Source organism: Trichechus manatus, unplaced genomic scaffold (genome assembly GCF_000243295.1).
Source record: "Trichechus manatus latirostris isolate Lorelei unplaced genomic scaffold, TriManLat1.0 scaffold00007, whole genome shotgun sequence".
Lineage (NCBI taxonomy): Eukaryota > Metazoa > Chordata > Mammalia > Sirenia > Trichechidae > Trichechus > Trichechus manatus.
In genome coordinates this window covers 21,181,219-21,204,273 of record NW_004443943.1, presented here as the reverse complement: position 1 = coordinate 21,204,273, position 23,055 = coordinate 21,181,219, and the positions used below count along the sequence as shown (strand labels likewise).

At 38.0% G+C, this 23,055-nt stretch overlaps 1 protein-coding gene across 3 annotated transcripts in view; it reads left to right on the top strand.

Moving 5' to 3' along the window:
* The first annotated feature begins 974 nt into the window (after positions 1-974).
* Positions 975-23,055, top strand: part of NOC3L (NOC3 like DNA replication regulator) — a 33,215-nt gene continuing 11,134 nt past the window's right edge. For all 3 annotated transcript variants that reach the window (XR_002825558.1, XM_004369950.2, XM_023740132.1), the window contains exons 1-13: positions 975-1,116; positions 2,140-2,347; positions 4,635-4,767; positions 6,220-6,377; positions 7,308-7,361; positions 8,632-8,762; positions 10,657-10,818; positions 10,985-11,078; positions 11,973-12,148; positions 12,777-12,905; positions 18,441-18,572; positions 19,409-19,489; positions 19,813-19,913. Coding sequence is in view for 2 of the 3 variants with exons in the window: in XM_004369950.2 (XP_004370007.1) it covers positions 1,108-1,116; positions 2,140-2,347; positions 4,635-4,767; positions 6,220-6,377; positions 7,308-7,361; positions 8,632-8,762; positions 10,657-10,818; positions 10,985-11,078; positions 11,973-12,148; positions 12,777-12,905; positions 18,441-18,572; positions 19,409-19,489; positions 19,813-19,913 (1,568 nt within the window). In the remaining variant the exon portion in view is untranslated. The remainder of the gene's footprint in view (positions 1,117-2,139; positions 2,348-4,634; positions 4,768-6,219; positions 6,378-7,307; positions 7,362-8,631; positions 8,763-10,656; positions 10,819-10,984; positions 11,079-11,972; positions 12,149-12,776; positions 12,906-18,440; positions 18,573-19,408; positions 19,490-19,812; positions 19,914-23,055) is intronic.

Genomic DNA, 23,055 nt, shown 5'->3' with positions numbered 1-23,055 from the left:
ACTGGGGAAGAACAATTCAGAAAAGGAGGGTGAGAATGGTTGCACATCTTGAAGAATGCAATCAATGTCACTGAATTGTACGTGTAGAAACTGTTGGATTGGTATATATTCTGCAGTGTATATTCTCAACAACAACAAAAAGAAATAAAGGTTTCAAAACCCTGGTAGCGTAGTGGTTAAGAGCTATGGCTACTAACCAGAAGGTCAGCAGTTCAAATCCACCAGGTGCTCCTTGGAAACCTTACAGGGCAGTTATACTCTGTCCTATAGGGTCGCTATGAGTCAGAATCCACGGCAACGGGTTTGGTTTGGCTGGTTTTGGAGTGGAGGAAGGATCTTGAGAACTCATTCACTATTGTACAAAACACCCTGAGAACTCGGAAAGGGCCAGACTGGAGTTGGGCATCAGGCAAAACGATAAGCTTTTCTCTGCTTTCAAGACTTTACTGACCACAAAAATCAGTACCTCTAATAGAAGGGTGGATAAGCAACGCGAGGAGAGGCACAAAATGCAATAAGGGGATTGAAGAAATCAAGTCCTCTTTGAGAGGAGGAGCCTGACTTCCCTAACACCTTAATAGAAATCAGAGCTCTGATGGAGTAGTGGTTAAGAGCTCCGGTGCTAACCAAAAAAGTCGGCAGCCCGAAACCACCAGCCACTCCTTGGAAACCCTATGGGGGCAGTTCTACTCAGTCCTGTAGGGTCGCTATGAGTCTGAATCGACTCAACGGGAACAGCAACGGGTTAATAGAAATCAGGAGAGATCAACAAAAGGATCAGCAACATTGTAAACTTTCCTTGGTTTACCGCCTTTGGTCTCGCACTGATCTCTTGAGTTCCGCACAAGCCTTGAGCGCGCACCCTGGGGCATGATGGCCCAGGGTCTCGAGACCATTATCGCGAGAGGGCGCGCGCCCGAGCCAGCCGACGGAAGTCCCGCTCCTACTTCCGGCGGCGAACGATGGGGAGGGGCTGGAGGCAGCTTCCGACTTACGAAGCGCAGCGGCCAAAGCACGTGTGGTCTGTGGTTGGGGTTCTTGTAGTATTTTGTTCGTTTTCCCTGCATCTGGTGAAATTGTCAGACCGCTATCCTTTCAGGCCTAAGGATGAAGGCGGTAAGTATCTTCAGAGGCTCAGTCCCTGCGGTTTAGGGCCCCACTGGCTGACAGAATCGCTGCTTGGTGTAGCTTTTAGGCGTGCTTTTACCCTGTGTATGGGGTGTTGGCCCACATTCGGGCTCCCTTCGGCCCCTATGCGCTGTCAGCTTCCTGGCCCTTAGATCGGGCTCATCCTTAGTCTGCTGTGCTCACGCACGGCTACAGGAGGCCGCGATGAGACAAGTACGGAATCTTGCATCCATCCATAGGATGTGAGACTTTGAATGTCTCTTAAAGACCATCTTCTGAACCCCTCGTTCTGCACATGAGGAATTGGCTTCTGCTCTCAGTTTATGATGTGAGTCATGGAACCCGAGACAAGTCCATTTACCTCCTAAAGGATAAGGAGATAGGAAAGCAAGTGATTTACTCTGATTCTCACAGAAAATTAGAGCTAGCTCGGGGGTTAGGATTTATGAATGAGGAATAAGCAGCAAGAGTTGAAACCCAAAGACCGAAATTCAGTTTGCCCTGCTTAGCTTAGAAGTGTTTGGCAAGTCACACAAACTTTCTGAGCATTAGCTTGCTTCTTCATCAGTAATGTGAGGATAACAGCAATCGTTATTTAATTAGGCTGTTGGAGGTAATGTATCAGAGCACTTTGTAAACGGTAAAGCAGCATATGTCAGTTGTCATTGTCAAAGACAGCATTTTCCTCTGAGTATGCTGAACTACCGATGCTGAACTAATCCTAAATAACCATTCACTACTAGATCAATGGTTCTTAACCTTTTGGGCCTTAAACCCCTCTTCACAGCTGTGGGTTCTGGTCACAGGAAGAGTACAGGTTGAATAACTGATGCTCTGGTGCCATTTGGTAGGATTAGTGACACAGTTTGATTTCAAATCTTACATGCAAGATCCATGACTGAGAAAATTATGGAATTGGTCTGATGAAATTTATATGTAATTCTTTTAACCAGATTTTAAAAATAAAATATATTTGTGGTATGCAATGCTCCTTCTGTTCCTGTTTTCTAGAGAAGAAACAAAAAACAAGTTCCAAGCTTTCGGAAGTTGCTAAAAACTAGTAAAGTCAAACTTGAAAACAAGCTAAAAAATAAGCAGTTTAAACAACAAAGCACTCTCAAGAAATACCGAAAAGAACAGAGGAAATTAAGGCAAGCTGTAAAAGATGCTGTGTCTAAGAAACCCATCCCATTGGAAGACCCAAAGGAAAAACGACCAGGTAATTGTGAAAGCATTCATGTGCTCTAGTTTCCATTGATTTGTTCCAAAATGTTCGTCACAGAAATAGCTTTGCTTTCTAGTAATCACTTTTTTTGCTCCCAGATCTTCCTAAGCGTTGGTAAGGATAATAGTCCTATATGTTTCATCACAGTCAGTATGAGAAAGCATTCTAGTACGGTATCCATTGTGAGATAGAGCTAACCTTTGCTTAGTTTGTCTTGAAAGCAGATCTGGACATATGATTCTTGGGAAAACTCAGAGTGGCCACATAAATAAATGTTGGACAGGGTGCCAGTGCTGCCACTTTCCCATTCACTGGCAGTTAGCTAAGGTACAAATATTCCTTTTCTCTGGTGCTTTTTTTCAGAGTGTTGTCAAGGTGAACTTAGATTTCTAAACTTAGGGCTTTCTTTTCACTTGGAACCTTGAAGAGAAGTTGGGCTATGATTTTCAGGGTCATTCCTTTTAAAACTATCCAAGAACTCCAAGTACTCATAACAGGTAAGGAGTGATACCATTTAGACTTAGCCCAGTTCTTTTACAACAATGTTACTGTTACTCTTAGGGTATTTATATTTGTCTCCACCTCCCTGGGTGGCACAAACAGTTAAGTGCTTGGCTATTAGCCAGAAGGTTGGTGATTCAAACATACCCAGAGGCACCTCTGAAGAGAGGCCTGGCGATCTGTTTATAAAAGTTCACAGCCTTGAAAACCCTACAGAGCAGTTCTACTCTGCACACATGGGTGGCCGTGAGTCAGAATCAACAACAGCGACTATTGAACACCTCTTTAGTCAGTCTTCCCATATCCATCTCATTCTCTTAATCTTGACATTTTCAGTTTGAACCTTTGGCAAAATATTATAATGAATAAAAGATCATTGGACTGGAAGTCAGGAAACTTGAGCTTTTCTCTTGATTTTGTTACTTATTAGCAGTGTGCCCTCGGTCAAAGTCACTTAATTTCCAGGCCCTTCACCTGCAAAAATGGGATGATTGAGTTAGATGTTTTCTAAATCTCTTCTGTTTAAATTTTAATAGAATTTAAAAAGCATACATTAGTAATTATGTATGTTAAAAAATTAGAAAGATTTCTTTGTTCTTATATATTGGGCACCTGAGTGAGGTTAACAGGCAGCTGGATCTAAGCGTCTGGGTTGGAAAGAATAGTTTTGGGCAGAGTTAGCAAGTAGATGGTAAACAAAGCCTTGTTGTTCTGTTATGTGCCGACAAGTCAATTCTGACTCATAGCCTTAGACTTAGATAAAATCAGAGTGGAGACTAGCATGAGAATTAGAGCACCCAGGACAGAATTTAAGCAACCCTAACATTTAAGAAGGAGTTCCTGGGTGGTGCAAATAGTTACCACACTTTGGCTGCTAACTGAAAGGTTGGAGGTTCAAGTCCTGTCAGAGGTGCCTCAGAAGAAAGGTCTAGCAATCTGTTTCCAAAACAAAAAAAAGCCATTGAAAACCCTGTGGAGCGCAGTTCTACTTTAACACACATGGGGTCTCTATGAGTTGGAGTCAGCTTGACAGCAACTGGTTTTAATGTTTAAGAAACAAATGGAGAAGGAAAAACCTGTAAAGTGGTCTGAGGAGGAGCCAGAGAATTTGGAAGAAAACCAAGAGTGCACAATGTTCTAGAAATCAGAAGAAAAGTGTTTCAAGAAAGAAGAAAACTCTATGTTCTCTTGGATGGTGGTAGGAGAGTGGATGAGGTAATAGACCATATTATCTAAGTGAGACAACACATTGGTAGATAGGGAGAAAGTGGAGAGGGTCAAAAGGTTGAAGGTCTGTGTATTTGGTTGAAGAAGAAGTTCAGGGGAAGTAACTGAATGAAAGTCGGAAGGACAAAATGTTGTGGTGTGAGAGTGGGGTAAGCACTAAGGTTTGGGATGTGGCTCCTGGACAGGGTGGCTAAAGTGGAATGAAAGTGAAAGGCATTGGAGATGAGTAGGTGCTAAGAGGATAAGTCACTGGTTCTCAAACACCCCAAAAGGCATTTCAAAATATGTGGAAACTTTGGCTGTTACAGTAACCTGGGAGTGCTCCTATCATTTAGATTGCAGGAGTCAAAGATGCTAATGTCCTGCGTAGCTCAGGATGCCCCAGTACAACGAAGAGTTGTCTTGTCCACCGTGTTGATGGTGCCCCCATTTAGAGACACGAGACTAGGGTATTAGAAAAGCATGGATATTCCTATTGTAGACACAGAAATACAGTGAGTTCTACATCTGTAATAGTTTTTCTGATTTTTTTTTGTGTGTATGTGTGGAACAGGTAAAAGGATTGAGTGGGAAGGGGAGGAAGAAGAGGAAGTCCTTCCTTTAGATATGATGGATGAAGATGACTTACAGTTAATGAAGGATTTAGGACAAAGAGCATCTTTTCTAACAAGAGATCTTTCTTCCAGGTAATAGTTCATTTAGATTATAGTCACATCTTTTTTTTGTGTGTGTGAAAATATAACAAAACATACACCCTTCAACATTTTCTACATGTACAGTTCAGTGACATTGGTTACATTCTTTGCCACATCATTTTAATGTTAAAAACTTGGTTCTGATTTTTACTTAGATGATTAGTATAAAATGTACAGTTCAGCACAATATTTACAAATAGTAAACCCTATTTTTCAGTTTATATCTTAAGTAAAGTACATTCATGATTAAGACAAGCTGATTTTATTTACAGGCAGTCCCTGGGTTACGAACGAATTTCTTTCCTAAGTCTGTCTTTAAGTCGAATTTGTATGTAAGTTGGAACAGTTAGGTACAGTTCGTATCTAAGGTCAGTTAGTCAAATGTTTTTTCTTAGTTTATAGTGTACCTTTCTATGCATACAGAACATTAAAGAAACTGTTCCAGATACACTAAAACGTCTTTAATGTAATAATACAGTAATAGTGTTTTCATGTGCACTGCAGAGTAGCACTTGTTTGTTATTACGAACCATTGTACGTACCTCGAAGTTTTAATAAGGTTTATGGGGGTTGGTCTGTAGCTACACAAGTACATAAGTTGGATGTTAGTAACCCAGGGACTGCTTGTAGTTCTTTTATATCTGAGTAGTGAAATAGAGTGAGGAAAAATGCTGTTCTCAGTTTGAAGCATTGGCAGTACAGTCCTGAGTTTTTTATGCCTGCGATCTCACTTAATCCCCATTACCCTCCTAGGTAGGTATTGCTCCTATTTATGGAGACGTTACAGGCTTCCCCACAGTCCCAAGAAGTAGATCTGGAATTTAAACTTAGATCTGTTTAACTCCAAAGCCCATGCTATGCTCTGAAGGATTTGGGGGAAGTAGAATAGCATGATGTCATCCCTTGGCTCTGTGGAATATTCTTCAAAAACGATCTGCCAAAAGTTTCACCTTTATTTTGTGTATAAAGGGAAAACTAGATGTAGGCATAGTTTGAACCTTTGTGGTAGACTATCTGCATGATTGATTTATTTGATTGCTGTTTGAGTGCCTGCTATGTGCCAGGCACTGGCGTAGGTGCCGATATCTATACCTGTTGAAGGTTTGGAGCACTTGTGGCACGGTGGTTAAGACCTACGGCTGCTAACCAAAAGGTCGGCAGTTTGAATTCACCAGCCACTCCTTGGAAACCCTGTGGGGCAGTTCTACTCTGTCCTGTAGGCTTGCTATGAGTTGCAATGGGTTTGGTTTTTTTTTGGTTTAGTATTGAAGGTTTATGAGTTGGAACTGACTTGATGGCACTTAACAACGACATTGAAGGTTTGGGTATGGTTTATTCTTCTGTACTTTTAAAATGGTGATGACTCTCTGGGTTGCTTTTAAAATACGTTAAAACTAATAGAGTAAAGTTAATGTATACTAATATGACTTTTTTCCCCCTCAGTGAGCCTGTTCACGCCAAGAAACGAAAGCATGAAAACATTATAGAGAAATATGAAAAAATACCGAGAAGTCTGCAAACTGCACCGGAGAAAGAACTAATTCACTTGCTTCCTATCAAAGATAAAAGTGGTATAATTCCACAGACCAGGGAGAAGCCAGGTGAATTTAATCAGCTGATGTATTAGTTAAAATTTCAGCTCCTCATTAATGTTACCATATTTTTTTCATTCAGAATTTAATTTAATTTTTCAAATAAAGATAATCTACAAAGTGAGGATAGCTGCAGTTAGTTATGTAACAAGCTTAATAATTTTGGCCTAAAGTAGAGATGATCATCTCAGGTATCCATTATACCGTGAGGACAATTAAAGCTACAAGCTTCAGATGATTTTCCTTTTTAAAGAGTCTGTTTCTAAAATTTAGCATTTCTAAAATTAGAGCATACCAACCAAACCGTATTAGCCTTTTTTTTCTTCTTTCATTCAACTTTTAAAAGAAATCACACAGAAAACTCCAGAAATCAAAGACGTGAAATTACATTGTTTATCACAAAGCATATACCTATAAAACTACCTGGCAAGAAACAACCATTTCTGTGGTCACCTTTCATCCGAATAATAGATTGGCTTATAAAATAAACAGTATCACCCATGAATACTGTGCTCCCTTAAATAATCAACTATGTGAGACCAAATGGTCAACGTTTACCCTAAAACAAAGAGGAGAAGCTAAGGAGAGGCAGGGAAGCTAGATTAATCAAAACAACAGAAAGAATGGACATGATGAGAATATTGACACATTGTGAAAAATGTAACCAGTTTCATGTAACGAGTTGTATAAAAATTGTTAAATAGGAACTAATTTGCTATATTGTATGCTTTCACCTAAAATACAATAACATATTTAAAACAAAAGAAACATTCCCAGCACACAGAAACTTCTGCACCCCTCTCAATCACTAGTTGCTCCCTCCCTACAAAAGTAACTACTATCCTGAGTTTTATGGTAATCACTTCCTTGCTTTCTTTATAGTTTCACCACTTAACTAAGTATATTATCACGTTTTTAATTCACATGTTTTCCATATAGTTATTGAAAGTAACAAAGATGAAGAGGATCAAGAAGAAAAGGGACTTGAGGAAGGTAATGGGCTACATCTTTACAGTTATTAAATTATAAATTGAGAATTACATTTTTTTGTATAATAGTAAATGTGACTTAATTTTCGATAAAATCTGGAATGCATTTTTGGAGTACAGGTCATTTCATTTTGAGTTTTTTTCTGCATTTTAAAGAATCATGTTCTGGAGTTTGAGTCCTTGTTCCTTTTTGTTATGGAAACATTTACACAATGTGATGACTAGACGTGCTTAAAGAGTCTTGTTAATTGTTGTTGTTCTGAATTCTTTTTAATTGTGAGAGAAGGACCTGCCTACAAATAAATATTAATACTTTATTTTTAGCCTTAAATTATAAAAAACAATTTTGCGGTATCATTTATTTCTTTCTTAGAGCAATTATTCTTTGTGCATGTCTGTGTTAGATAACTGATTGTGGTCTTCTAACATCCAGAACAGTTCTAATCAAAGTTAAACTGAAAGAAATATTTTATTGTTTGGAACTATAAACCAAAAAACCCATTGCCATTGAGTTGATTCAGACTCAAAGTGATCCTTTAAAACTGCCCCATGGGGTTTCCAGGGATCGGCTGGTGGATTTGAACTGCTGACCTTTTTGGTTAGCAGCTGAGCTCTTAACCACTGCATCACCAGGGTTCCAGTTTGGAACTCTGTTGGTTTGGAATTTGTAACAGAATGTGCTGGTTAAATTTTACTTACACTTAATAGTGTGAACGAGATTATGGTCACCTGTTTAACTTTTCAGTCATCCTTCATAGGCTCATTACAGATTATGCTTGTGTGTTTATTAAAGTTAGTTCCTTGTAAATTTCTTAAGATGGTTGTGTTTTGTGTCATTCAAAGTACTATACAGAGTTGAAAGCAAGGGACAATATTCTATACTTTTTAGAAAAACTAAACAGATTGTCCTTTCCCTTAACTAATCTGAGTTATTGTGGGTTTATTTGAATAGTGGTTAAGAATATGAACCCTGGAGACAGACTGCCTGGGTTTGAATCCCATTTCTGCGAGGTTTATGAGTTCAGTTTCTTACTCTCCTTTTGCCTCAGTTTCCTTATCTACTAAGTGGGACTAATAATAGTACCAGCCACTTATGATTGTCAAGAGGATAATGTGCAGTAATAAATGTAGAGTTCCTGGCCCATGTTAAGTGCTCAATAATGCTAGCTATCATCATTATTATCTATTATTACTATAATACAAGTATTGGTTAAGGTTCTTGGATGCTTGTAAATAAAGGAATATTTAAGAAGGAAAAACCTAATCTCTTTTAGAGATCATTGAAGAGCCCATTCCAGAGCTGACCTTAGAAGAACATGTAATGGAGAGAAAGAAAAAACTGCAGGAGAAGAAAATGCATATTGCAGCCTTGGCATCTGCCATATTATCAGATCCAGAAAGTAATGTAGGTAGTATGAATTTCTTTCAGCTCTTCATATTAGATATGGTATAAATGTTTAATATTTTAAGGCTCTCGTTACCTACGAGCGTACACGAAAAGGAAAAGCATTAACTAAACATAGTAGCTTAGAATAAGATAGTGAACAGAGCCTTAGCTTAATCTTATGTCTGAATTTAATTTCTTCTGTGATCTTAGAAAGTCACTTAAACTCTCTGGCTCCTATTTTCCTCTTCTCCAAATGAAGATACTGGACTTAATGTTGCAACTGTGAAATAAGAAACATGCTATAAAACAAATCAATGACATTAGTTCAGGACTACTTTTAAATGGAAAATATTTTAAGTGAAGTAGAGCCAGAGAGTTGTAATGAATTAGCATTGGGCCATGGGTACAGTGGTGAAGGTGGTGATAGTTAAAACACCTGGACTCAAGAATCTAAGATTCAGTCTTGCTCTGTTAAGTGCTGTGTGACTTCAGTTATTTTACCCGACTCATTTTTATCATCTCTAAAAAGAAGATAGTACCTATTTTTCAAAATTTTGTTATAAGGATTAAATGATAAAATATACATAAAATCTTATAAGGTAATCTTATTTATGTCCACAGCATCCTTTGACTGTTGTTTATTGAACAATAAAATAGATTTTATTATATTTACATTTATAGAAAATAGGAATTTCATGTGGGCGTGCTTTGGAGTAGTCCGTGTCCTTTTCTAATAGAGTAAGGGGAAGTTCTGGAGCAGAATTGAGATTAGAATGTGGGATATTTCTGACTTATGTATATTTCATTTAATCACTTATAAAACCACAAGAGACAAAAGAGTTATTGATTTTACTTTACAGATTATATTGAGTCTTAAAAAAACTCAAGTGTTCTAGATTTCAGCAGCCACTAGATTGGAACCCAGGTCTTCTAACTGTGAAGCCTCATGCTTTTTGCCCACAGTGTAGAATAGCAAATAGGTGGCGGCATGTTTGCTTTATTCCTTGCTCATGGCGGACATTGCTAACCAGTCAGAATGTTGCTTCTCCAGATAGCACTCTAGCATACAATAGCAGTTCATTAGAGCAAGCACATTAGTTGAAACCAATTTTTCATTTCTGTATTACAAAACACACGTGATCTTTTTATGAGTTTTAGTGAAGCCAAGGTTAGTGATATATTTAATTCATGATTAATTGGTAGATATGTGATCACTATATTTGATTGGCATATATATACATTTTAACATAGTTCAAAATAATGTATTTCAAAAAATATTTTTAGAAAAATAGGACACTCATGCTTTAAGAAAACCCAATAAAAAAGAATCTCTAAAATCGGGTAAATCAACAAATTTAAACTATTTTTTTAAAATCTTTTTTTTATTGTTGTGCTTTAAGCGAAAGTTTACAATTCAGGTTAGTTTCTAATACAAAAATTTATGCATACATTGTTATGTGACCCTAGTTGCTCTTCCTATACTGTGATAGTACCCTCCTCCTTCCCACGTCTGGTTTCCCATGTCCATTCAACCAGCTCCTGACCCTCTCTGCCTTCTCATCTCGCCTCCAGACAGGAGCTGCCCATTTAGTCTCGTGTATCTACTTGAGCTAAGAAGCACACTCTTCACGAGTATCATTTTATGTCCCATAGTCCAGTCTAATCTTTGTCTGAAGAGTTGGCCTTGGGAAAAAGTCTATATTTTTTTGACTACTTATTTAACAAAAATATGATTAACTTAGAGCTTTAATGATTTATCTGTTGGTAAAATGAATTGTGTGTGGCTTAACTAAATAATGACATGTTTAGTCATTGTGAATCCCACTTACTGTGCTAGATGTGGGGTTGTTGTCTTCTGTTCATAATTGTTTTGTCATGATGTCTGTAGCCTTACAAGTTGTTTCTTTAACAGATTAAAAAATTGAAAGAGTTACGTTCCATGCTAATGGAACAGGATCCTGATGTGGCTGTTACTGTTCGAAAGCTGGTGGTAGTTTCTTTGATGGAGTTATTTAAAGACATTACTCCTTCGTATAAAATCCGACCCCTAACAGAAGCAGAAAAATCTACCAAGGTAATGCTTGATATAATTACTAATCAAAGTAAGCTGGAAATTTTGGAGAGCTAGAGATGGGTTTTGTTTTACAGCACAGACATATAGTAGGCATTCATATTTTGTGCTAATTTTTGAGTTTTAGTATTTTAATTTTAAGAAATGATTAATCTTTTGGTCTTTTCAGATCCGCAGAGAAACCCAGAAGTTAAGAGAATTTGAAGAAGGCCTGGTTAGCCAATACAAATTTTATTTGGAAAATCTTGAACAAATGGTTAAAGGTATACTAAACGTATCTTGGAAGTATGTAATAGATTTAGCTTTGATCAGGAAGGTGAATTTTATATTCTGTGCTATGTGGTGAGGCAGTATAGTGTATGGTCAATAATAGAGTCAGACTACTTGGATTCAAATCCTGGCTGTCTTAGATATCTAGTGCTGCTCTAACAAAAATACTACAAGTGGATGGCTTTAACAAACAAATTTATTTTCTCACAGTTCAGATGGCTAGAAGTCTGAATTCAGAGTGCTGGCTCAAGGAAGGCTTTCTCTGTCAGCTCTGAAGGAAGGTCCTTGTCTCTTCAGCTTCATTAGCAGGGGATGTATGTAGACATTTGTAGAGAGAAAGAACTATAAACCATCTGGTATTTTGAAGGAGAATTTGAATCTCTTTTGGACCCTCTGGGTAATGGCAAAGATACCACAGTAAGCATCAGCAAGTTAGAAGAAAAGATGTTCTAGATTTTGAGGATTTTGGAAAGATTGGGACCCAGAGAGGTTGGAACTTGCTCATATTCACCAACCCATTAGGAGATGACTAGGATTTGGATCCAGGCGTCTTGACTTACAGTCTGGTGTTTTGGGGAATGTCTTGGAAGAAGTTCAGCCCAAGGACTCCTTTCAAGGTATCCAGGACTGTCCCCCTTTTTTCCCCCTCCAGAGAAACTTTTGATCTAATAACAATATGAAAAGCCAAGATTTGTGTAATTGTGGTTAGAATCAGAGTGGATGATGGTAGAAAAAATTAAATATAAGATTAAACTTGTGTACGTGTGGTCACAATTCATATTTAAGAATTAGCATTGTGTCTTGAGTTTTCATCATACGGTTTGCATATTGCAAAAGCATTAGTTTGTGTTTTTACCAGTGAGTAACTACAGTTTTCTTTTGACTAGACTGGAAGCAAAGGAAGCTGAAGAGAAGTAATGTAGTTTCCTTAAAGGCATATAAAGGACTGGCAGAAGTGGCTGTAAAGAGCCTGTGTGAGCTGTTGGTGGCACTACCTCATTTTAACTTTCACAACAACATCATTGTATTGATTGTCCCTCTCATGAATGACATGTCAAAGTCGGTGGGTTGCTCTGTGTGATTTTTGTTCTTGTTCTTAATAGAATAATAAACAAACCTGTTGCTGTCAAGTCGATTGCAACTCATAGCGTGACCCTATAGGACAGGGTAAAACTGCCCCATAGGGTTTCCAAGGAGTGGCTGATGGATTTGAACTGCCGACCTTTTGGTTAGCAGCAAGCGCTAACCACTGCGCAACCAGGGCTCCAGAACAATGATAGACTGTATGATTTTTTTTTTCCTCTCGAAATTCTTGGGTCTATTACTTATTGGTAAAATAGGGCTAATTTGTTAAATTCTATTTCTTTAAAGTTATTTGAAAATAAATTTATGGTAGTGATTCTTAACAGGAGGCAATTTTGCCCCTCTCCTTCCAGGGAATATTAAGCAATATGTGGAGACTTTTTTAAAAAATAATTTATTTTTGTTGTTGGGAATATACACAGCAGAACATACACCAATTCAACAATTTCTACATGTACAATTCAGTGACATTTTTGATTGTCATGGTTGGAGGGGGATGCTACTGGTGTAGAGTGAATAAAGGCCCCCACAACAGAAGTATCTAGCCTCAAATGTCAGTTGTTCTGAGGTTGAGAAACACTGGTTTAGTTTAACATTTTATTTTTCAGGTATCTGATATGTGTTGTGAGGCAGTCAAGAAACTCTTTAAACAAGATAAATTAGGCCAAGCTTCCCTTGGTGTAATTAAAGTAATTTCTGGTTTTGTGAAGGGCAGAAATTACGAAGTTAGGCCAGAGGTAAGCCTTTCTTTTTTTCCTTTGCATTTTACTTGTTTTTAAATTACAGCGTTAATTTCTAGTTGTTACAAGGGCTTTATTTATAAAAGTGAAATTAATGATTTAACCACTTATAATAGATGTAACCAGTTAACAGTTTGGTATACAGGCATTTCCCCGGGTTCTAAAAGTCCAGCTTGCCCTTTAATGTTATGTAAATTTGTCCTCATTTTTTGAAACCCTATTCCTAACGAATTTCCCTCACAATCACCTTCACTTGCTTCACATGCAGCCTTTAAATCATTGAAAAGGCTGCGAGCCTTTTCTTGCACTAAAATAAGGCTAAATAAGAACGTGATGCACCTGTTCCAGCTTACCTACAAATTCGACTTAAAGACACAGGAACAGATCTCGGGAACGGATCTCATGTGTAACCCAGGGACTGCCTGTGTATCCTTCTAGATGTTTTTCTATGCAAATATAGACATACATGATTGTTTATATTTTAAAATAAAAAGTGAGTTTATACTATTAAAAACTTTTCTGGAAATTTTTTCATGTTATATAGTGGTCTTATATATAGTACTTATATACACCGTGGACTTCTGTATAGGACTGCTCCATTTTTTTCTAATATAGTATTCCATTATATTAATCTATTTCTCCCTGTTTGATGGACAGCTAGGTTTCCAGGTTTTTGCCGTTTCAGTCCTTGTCGAAGAGAACATCTTTGGCCATATTGTTTTTTCATACTTGTGTGCATCTTCTGTGAGTTAAATTTCTAAAGGGTAGATACTGGATCAGACAATATACACGTTTAAAAATTTGAGAGATAATGTCAAATTGCCTACCAAAAACATTGTATCATTTTTGATCCCACTGTTGATATAAATGTCGTATCCCCACAACCTACCCAATGCTGAATATTATTACTATTTAATCTTTGTTAGTCTGGTAGGTGAAAAATGATATATATTACATATGTATATATATTTTAAATTTTTAAATCATTTAAACATTATTAGTTAAGTTTTGCTTCCTTCCATATACTTATTAATCATTTTAATCTTTTGTAAATTGCCTCTAGTTTCTACTTATTTTCTCCTTGGGTATTTGTCTTTCTTACTTATTTATAGTAATCTTTACAGTCATTAATTTCAGTAAATATCTGCTATATGCCAGGCTCTAGTCTAGGCCCTGGGGATAAAAGGGTGAACAATAAAAACAAAACTATGTGTTTGTGGAGTTTACATTATATAGTAATGATAGTAACTCTTTGTTACATATGTTGCAAATTATATATTTTTCTGTTTGTCACTCTGCCCTTTAATTTTATTTTTAAATTTTATTATGTTTTAGGTGAAAGTTACAGTGCAAATTAGTTTTTCATTCAAAAATTTATACACAGATTGTTTTATGATATGAGATTGGTTGCAATCCCTGCAGTGTGTCAGCACTCTCTCTCCCCTTTTCCCTATCCACCTTGGGTTCTCCGTGTCCATTCGTCCAGTTTTCCAGTCTCTTCCTGCTTCTTGGCTTTGCCTTTGGGCAGGTGTAGCACGTTTGGTCTAGTATACTTGATTGATTAAGAAGCAGTTTCCTTACATGTGTTATTGTTTGTTTTATAGGGCTGTCTAATGTTTGGCTAAAAAATGGACTTCAGGAGTGGCTTCAGTTCTGAGTTAGCAGGGTATCCTGCGGCCATAGTCTCAGAGGTTCTTCCTGTCTCTGTCAGACCAGTAAGTCTGGTCTTTTTTTGTGAATTTGAATTTTGTTCGACATTTTGTTCTCTATTGTGATCCCTGTCAGAGCGGTTGGTGGTGGTAGCCGGGCACCATTTAGTTTTTCTGGGCTCAGGCTGGTGGAGGCTGTGGTTCATGTGGTCCGCTGGTCCTTTGGACCAATATGCCTTTTAATTTTGTATTGTGGTCGCTTTTGCTTTGGAGAAGCTTTATGCTTTAATCAATTCTGTCTTTTTTTTTCTTTCTTAAATACGTGGCTGAATTTTTATCTTTTTAGAAGCCTCAATTCTGAGGTTTATAGGTTTTTTTGCCTTCCAGATGACTTGTAGTTTTAATTTTTATATTTAAATATTTAATCATCTGACATCTTTTTGTGTGCGTGTGGATTGAATGCAGATATTTTATATATATATGTATATATATACATACACATGTGTAAATATGTAGTTTTTGAAATGGATAGCCAATTACTCCAATCATTTTCCTCTTTCTGCTGATTTTAAATGCCGCTTTTATTATATACTAAATTCCTATACACACAGAATTTTGTTTTAAACTCTTTTCTGGTCTATTGATTCGGTTAGGCCATTGCAAGTAAAATACTGTTTTTTTTTTTTTTAATTGTGCTTTAGGTGACTTTTACAGCACAAGGTAGTTTCTCTTTCAAAAATTTATACACAGATTATTTTGTGACAATGGTTGCAGTCCCCTCAATGTGTCAGCATTCTCCCCCTTTCCCTTTACACTGTGGGTTCCCTGTGTCCATTTGTCTAATTTTCCTATTCCTTCCTGCCTTGTTGTCTTTGCTTTTGGGCAGGTGTTGCCATTTGGGCTCATATACTTGATTGAACTAAGAAGCACGTTCTTCACATGTGTTACTGTTTGTTTTATAGGCCTGTCTAATCTTTGGCTGAAAGGTGGACTTCGGGAGTGGCTTCAGTCCTGAGTTAGCAAGGTGTCTGGGGGCCATAGTCTTGGGGTTGCTCCAGTCTCTGTCATACCAGTAGTCTGATCTTTTTTTGTGAATTCGAATTTTGTTCCACATTTTTCTCCCACTCTGTGCAGGACCCTCTGTTATGATCCCTGTCAGTGTGGTGGGTGGTGGTAGCTGGGCACCATCAAGTTCTTCTGGGCTCAGGCTGGTGGAGGCTGTGGTTCATGTGGTCCGTTACGTCTTTGGACTAATATTTTCCTTGTGTCTTTGGTTTTCTTCATTTTCCTTTGCTCTGGATGGGATGGGACCAGTGGATACCTATTAGATGGCCGCTCGAAAGCTTTTAATACCCCACATGCTATGCAACAAAATAGGATGTAGAACATTTTCTTTATGAACTGTGTTTTGCCAGTTGACCTAGATGTCCCCTGAGACTATACTATTTTAGTTATTGTAGCCTTATATCTATAGTGTATTTGGGTATATGGTAGAATGATACTTATCAGAAGGGGCATAATTGTTAAAAGATATGAACCATTTCTTTTTTCTTCAAAATTCTTAGTTATTTTTCTATATCTATTACCTCAGATGGAATTTAGGATCAGTTTTTTGCTGAATTTGCTGAATTTGATTGGTATTGATTTAGTGTATAGATTAGTTTGGGAGAATTAAAATATTTAGAGAACTGATGTTTGTTATTCAAGAACATCATATATCTTGACATTTATTTAAAGCCTCTTTAATGTTCTTAAGTGAAGTTTTATAGTTTTTTTATTTGGATTCTAGATATTTTTACTAAACTTATTTTAGTCATAGGTTTGGTTGTTAAGCTATTACTTTCTACTCTTATTTTCTGATTTTAAAGTCTTCTTTTGCCATCAAAACCCTTTCATTCCTTAAAACTGATCATTTTGGTTGAACCACTGTAATTACAAATGTTGGACTTGAGTAAGAGAAAATAGTGTCTTTATTCAGAATTGTAGAATGACCAGTCCTGAGGCTTGAATGTGAAACTCAGCTGTAGGAAAACTTTCATTTTAGTGATGTTAGAATCAGACCCACCATCTTTAATTTGGAGGTATTTTCTTTTGTTTGTGATACTTTATGAGCACATAGGATACCTACAAAATATTCACAGTTTCTTTCTGATACCTAGAATGACTTCAGGTTCACGCTTTATGCCTTTAGTTCTTCCTTGTTTTTGTTTGATGCTTAATTGCCACTCTAATATGAAATGCTCAGCTTTCCTCCAAATGTGCATATCGGACATCAAAATAATACCAACTGGAAATTTTTCTAAGAACGTTGCTGTGACTACAGGAGGTCGGTGGTATAGTTTCTTCCTGAGAAAGTACAGGATTTTAAATTCCTTTTGTTCTTTATGTTTGGATGTGAGAATGGTTAATGTAGCACACAAAACACCAAGTCCCAAATTAGTTTGAGTGTTTTAAATGGCTTATGTCAGTACACCCACTCCTTATTTATCGACATAGTTAGGTTCCAAAGACCAGGCTGTTGAAGATCTGCGTTACGTGAGAGTCAGGGCCGCCTGTCTTTAATGCCAGTATTTCTCCCCTGTCACTCATCAGCTGTCAGCCTCCCTGTGTCTCAGGATGGGCATGTGGCAGTGGGCTCTCCTTTCCCACCACCACAGAGCCCCTGGGGTTCGGGGGTGTTGGTGGTAGTCACGGGTTGCTTGCTGCCTCTGGAGTAGCAGGGGCCCACCATCACCTGGCTGTGCCCTAGGCCTCTGCTTGGACCCCTGTGCCTTGCCTCTCCACCTTCGTGCTCTGCTGGCCCCGGAGACGGGCTTCGGTGGCAGGCGACTCCTGGGCCTGTAGGCAGGTGAGGCCCGGCCACCTGGGCCCATCGGAGGCTGCAGAGGTGGCAGAGAGTTCTCTTTGGAAGAAGAGACTTCCAAGCCTCCACCTGACTCCTGCGGCCCAGGCCCCCACCACCTCCTTGTGGTCTGTTCCCCTCCCCCACCCCCCAACTTTTTACCTACTACCGGCCAGGCACTTGGTACCAGCCAACACGGGTAACACAAACCAAACTGCTGGCTGCCGCGTGGCTTCTCTCCCTCTCACAAACCTTGCCTTCCTCCTCCCTGTCTGACCTCGCCTCCTCGTTAATGCACAAAATAGTCGGAGAGTAGATTTTTTACTATAGTTGTAAATGTGAAATGTCATGTCAATAAGCGAGGAGTAGGTATAGTTCTCGCTGTGGTCCCTGGACCAGCAGCATCAGCATCAGCTGGAAATTTGTTAGAAATAATACTTCTTGGGCCCTACCACAAACCTACTGAGTCAGAAACTCCTGGGATGGAGCCCAGCAATTCGTGTTTTAACAAGTCCTCTGGATGATTATGATGCTTAATAAAGTTGGAGAACCATTAGCTTAAAGGAAAAATAGGCTTTCTTCAGATTAATAGTACTAGTCTTCGTATAAATTTTTATTAAGAGACGAACATGAAGATTAGCACAGTTAACTGCAAGACTGAAGCCGATTTGGTAAATTAAAGCTTGTTTAGAAATGTCTGATTTGTATTTCATCCTCCAATACTGCTTCAGACCTTATCCTGGTCTGCCCACTCTTTAATCCTTTATGCCAAGTAGTGTGTTTGCTCTTTCTTGTACTCACTAGACTGTAAACAGTGTTTTATATATGTAGCCAAATATTAGTGTCCTTTCATAGATCAAATTACTGAATATGTTTAGCAAGAAGATAATAGATTCTTATGGAAAATGTGATAAAAGATGTTTCGAAGTGTTTGCATGAATGAAGGAAAAAGCATGGTAAATGCTTAATTTTCTGGATAAAGTGTTCTAGGGCAGTGTAAATATTAAGTCATGTATTTGTTTTTTTCTTTTTCAATATAAGATGTTAAAAACATTCTTGTACCTGAGAATCAAGGAAGTAGAAGTGAAAAAAGACACAGAGGACATTAATAAACCAAAAAAGTTCATGACTTTCAAGGAAAAAAGAAAAACTCTATCAAGAATGCAGAGAAAGGTTTGGTTTATTTCCGTTTTTGTTAAGTATTCTCTTTGTTTGATTTGACCGTAGATTAAGACCATAGCATAGGCACAGGTTAAAATTAGAGTTAAATCCTAAATATAAAATTTTATATATATAGCAGTTGTGGGGAAAAAAAGAAAGACCCAGTAAGAACATGGCAACTCTCCCACAATGAATGTCACATGAGAGAAAGAATCTGTTCCTCAGTCTGTGCCTCAGGCAGCTTTGCAACCATCATTTGCTGCATAAAAAGTAGAAAATATGGATGTTCTGTTGCATTTCTACAGAGTGTCTGGTTTTATGCATTGTGTATAAATGTGATTGGGAAATATTTTTCATGACAGGCTTCCATATTATAGGTGATTTAACAGTAAAAATTATTTTTGGGCTCACCGTGTTATTTCTTCTGCCCCTCTCCCCCACCTATTTGGAGAAATTTAATTTAAATTATAGAAAACTGCAGAGAATAATATAGCATATCCTATATATTCACTGTTCACAGTGAGCAAATACCAACAGATTTACTTCAGTTTTTTTTTTTTTTTTTTAAAAAGAAACAAACCGTTGGTGTTAAAGTTGGAATCTTCCTTGTTGCTCTTCCCAATCTCATTTTTCTGCCTTCCTCCCAGGGGGCAGCCACCATCATAAATTTGGTTTGTGTATACTTCTTATCCATGTTTTTCTACCTTTGCTTGTATTTGTATTCATAGACAATATATGTATTATATATGATTTATAATATTTACATAGTCTTTTTGAAGCTTGCTATTTTCACTCAGTGGTATATACTCATACATTCTTTATCTTTCTTTTCCTCCTAATCTTTCCAGTGGAAGAAAGCAGAAGAGAAACTAGAGCGAGAGCTTCGGGAGGCAGAAGCTTCAGAGAGTACTGAGAGAAAACTTAAACTGGTAGGCAGTTTCACGTTCTGTTATGCTTGTAAATGTTTTGTTAAATGATTTTAACTGGAGATTTAGTGTTTCAGTTTGTGTGGTTATATAATTTTGGTCTATTTCATGAAGCTTAAGATATGATTTGTTTGGATGTGCAAAAAACTGTGTTGTGATCAGTGCTAGTTTTATGAAATAGCTATTTTGTTAAAGCCTCAAAGATTGAGTTTCAGGAGGGATGGGAAGGGAAGAAGAAGGTTGAGCTTGGAAAGTCATAGTTATGCTAACCCATGAGAACGTACATTAGGTTATACTGAAGTCATTTTTTCTGTTTCTCCTGCCAGCATACAGAGACTCTGAATATTGTGTTTGTAACCTACTTTAGAATATTGAAGAAAGCTCAGAGGTCACCGCTCCTGCCAGCAGTTCTAGAAGGACTTGCCAAGTAAGGGCTGTGTAGGTTGAAACCTTTTAGATTATTTCTAAATGGATAAGTAACCTTGGATTTCACTAATGATAACCCAGTGTTCTTCTCAGTTCTCATTCCTTTTGAAACTGTTCATAACACCCTGCTTATTTGGCTTTCTCATGTCAGAAGCTTTTTTTTTTTTTTAAATTTTAAATCTCCTTCACTAATTACTTCCTCCTGTGTACAGAACTCTAGGGCTCTGAAGGTTCATCTCTCAGTTTTGGATTCTTTTTACACTGTACTCAGTCATCTAGTGTCACCGTTTGAGGGGTTCATGCAAATGACTCTTAAGCCTGTTCTAGCTCTGCTTGCACATCTTTTCTCTATTTCTGTGTAATCTGTTTCTGCCAAGATAGAGCTTTTGTTATGTTCTGTAATACTACTGAAATTGTTGGGGGGTTGGGGATGGGGAGCCAGGACAGTGGTTCTTAAGATAACCAAACCAAAAACCAAACCTGTTGCCGCTGAGTCGAATCTGACTCCTAGTGACCTAATAGGACAGAGTAGAACTGCCCCACAGAGTTTCCAAGGCTGTAATCTTTATGGAATTAGACTGCCACATCTTTCTCTTGTGGAGTGGCTGGTGAGTTCGAACCACTGACCTTTTTGGTTAACAGCTGAGTGCTTTCACCACTGTGCCACCAGGGCTCCTGGATGTCAAGATAGCTTTCCACAATTATTTGAAGAGGTATCCTGTGGAACAGTGCTATCCATTCGGAATATAATGTGAACCATATGTGTAATTTAAAATCTTGCATTATCCACCTTAAAAAAGTAGAAGGGAATGGGTAAAATTAATTTTAATGTATTTTATTGAACTTGATTTATCTTTTAAAATATTACTTTGACATGCAGTCAATTTCAAACATTATTTATGAGACATTTTACATTCTCTTTTTCATGTCTTAGAAAACTAGTGTGTATTTTGCACTCTCAGCTCATCTCAATTTGGAGTAGTCACATTTCCAGTGCCTAATAGCCATTGTGACTAGTGGCTGCCATTATTAGCACAGTGGTAGAAGCAGTAGCCAATTTATTTTGTATTTCCACAAGAGTTAGAAATAGGACTAATGGCTAGAAGATATAGAAAAGGCAAGTTTCTCTTTAACATAAATTTCTAACAACTGGAGCTATTTGATGAGATGCTTTTCCTTGTAAGATATTGTAGTCCTTATCATTGAAAGTTTTCAAAGAGAAAGGATAATGCCTGAATTGGGCAGGACTTGTTTAATTTTTTTTCATGACCAATTCCTTTATTTAAAAAAAGTTTTTAAATATAATACATGCTCATTTAAAAAAAATTTTCAAATAATACAGAAGAATATAAAATAAAAAATTACAAGCCCCCTGCTCATCTGTGTATATAGGTCTGCCTGCCTGCCTTCTTTCACACAAATGGAATTATGCTATGAATACTGTTCTGTAACTTGTTTTTAGTTTCCCTGGGTATCTGTCCCTGTTAGTGTACAGTTGGCCCTCCGTATCAGCAGGGTCAACACCTGCGGATTCAACCAACTATAGATCGAAAATATTTGAGGGGGAAAAAGTTCCAAAAAAGCAATACTTGAATTTGCTGCACACCAAGCACTACACTGAATCCACGCGAGTGAAATGATGTATAGGCATACCCTGCTGTACCCTCCCACCATTTCACAAATCCTCAGACTCTCTCCAGCACTCGTTTGAGCATTGTTCACCTGGTGCTCTGTCATCATTCCCTAAACAATACAGTATAACAAATTTACATAGCATTTATATAAGTAATTGAGAGATGATTTAAAGTAACAGGAGGATATGCGTAGGTTATATGCAAATTGTACGCCATTTTATATAAGGGACTTGAGCATCCATGCATTTTAGCATCCATGGGGGGTCCTGGAACCAACCCCCCTTGGATACCGAGGGATGACTGTATATAGACGTACACTGTTTTTTTTAAGCTCATAATACTCCATTTTATAGATACATAAGACTGTATTTGGCCGGTTCCCTATGCTGCACTAAAAATGTGTGTATGTATGTCTCTGTGCACTTACGTAAATGTATTGCCAGGTCAAAGCTATGCTCATTTTAAATTTTGATAAATATTGCCAGATTGCTTCCCCAAAAGGTTGTCCTTTCTTTTTTTTTCTTAATTTCTTTTTTCCCATACAAAAATTTATACATACATCGTTATGTGACTCAAATTGCTCTCCTCATACTGTGACAGCACACTCCTCCTTTCCACCCCTGATTCCCCATGTCCATTCGACAAGCTCGTAACCCTCTCTGCCTTCCCATCTCACCTCTGGATAGAAGCTGCCCATTTACTTTCTTGTATCTCCTTGAGCTAAGAGGCACACTCCTCACCAGTATCACTTTATATCCCACAGTCCAGTCCAATCCCTGTCCGAAGAGTTGGCTTTGGAAATTATTTTAGTTCTGGACTGACAGAGAATCCAGGGGCCATGCTTTCTGGGGTTCCTCCAGTCTCAGACCATTAAGTCTGGTCTTCTTACTAGAATTTGAGTTCTGCACCTCACCTTTCTCCTGCTCCATCCGGGACTCTCTGTTGTGTTCCCTGTCAGGGCGTCATTGGTGGTGGCCGGGCACCATCTAGTTCTTCTGGTCTCAGGCTGATGAAGTCTCTGGTTTATGTGGGCCTGTCTGTCTCTGGGGCTAATACTTTCCTTGTGTCTTTGGTGTTCTTCATTCTCCTTTACTCCAGGTGGTTGGGACAAATTGATGCATCTTAAATGGCTACTTGCAAGCTTTTAAGACCCCAGACGCCACTCACCAAAGTAGGATGCAGAACATTTTCTTAATAGGCTTTGTTATGCCAGTTGACCTAGATGTCTCATGAAAGCATGCTCCCCATACCTCTACCGCTGCTACTCTGTCCCTCAAATTGTTTGACTGTATTCAGGAAACTTCTTAGCTTTGGTTTAGTCCAGTTGTGCTGACTTTCCTGGTAGTGTGCGCTGTCCTTCCCTTCACCTAAGGTAATTCTTATCTATTTTCTAGTTAGTAAATAATCCTCACCCTCCCTCCCCACCCTCGTAACCATCAAAGAATGTTTTCTTCTGTGTTTAAACCTTTTCTTGAGTTCTTATAATAGTAGTCTTATACAATATTTGTC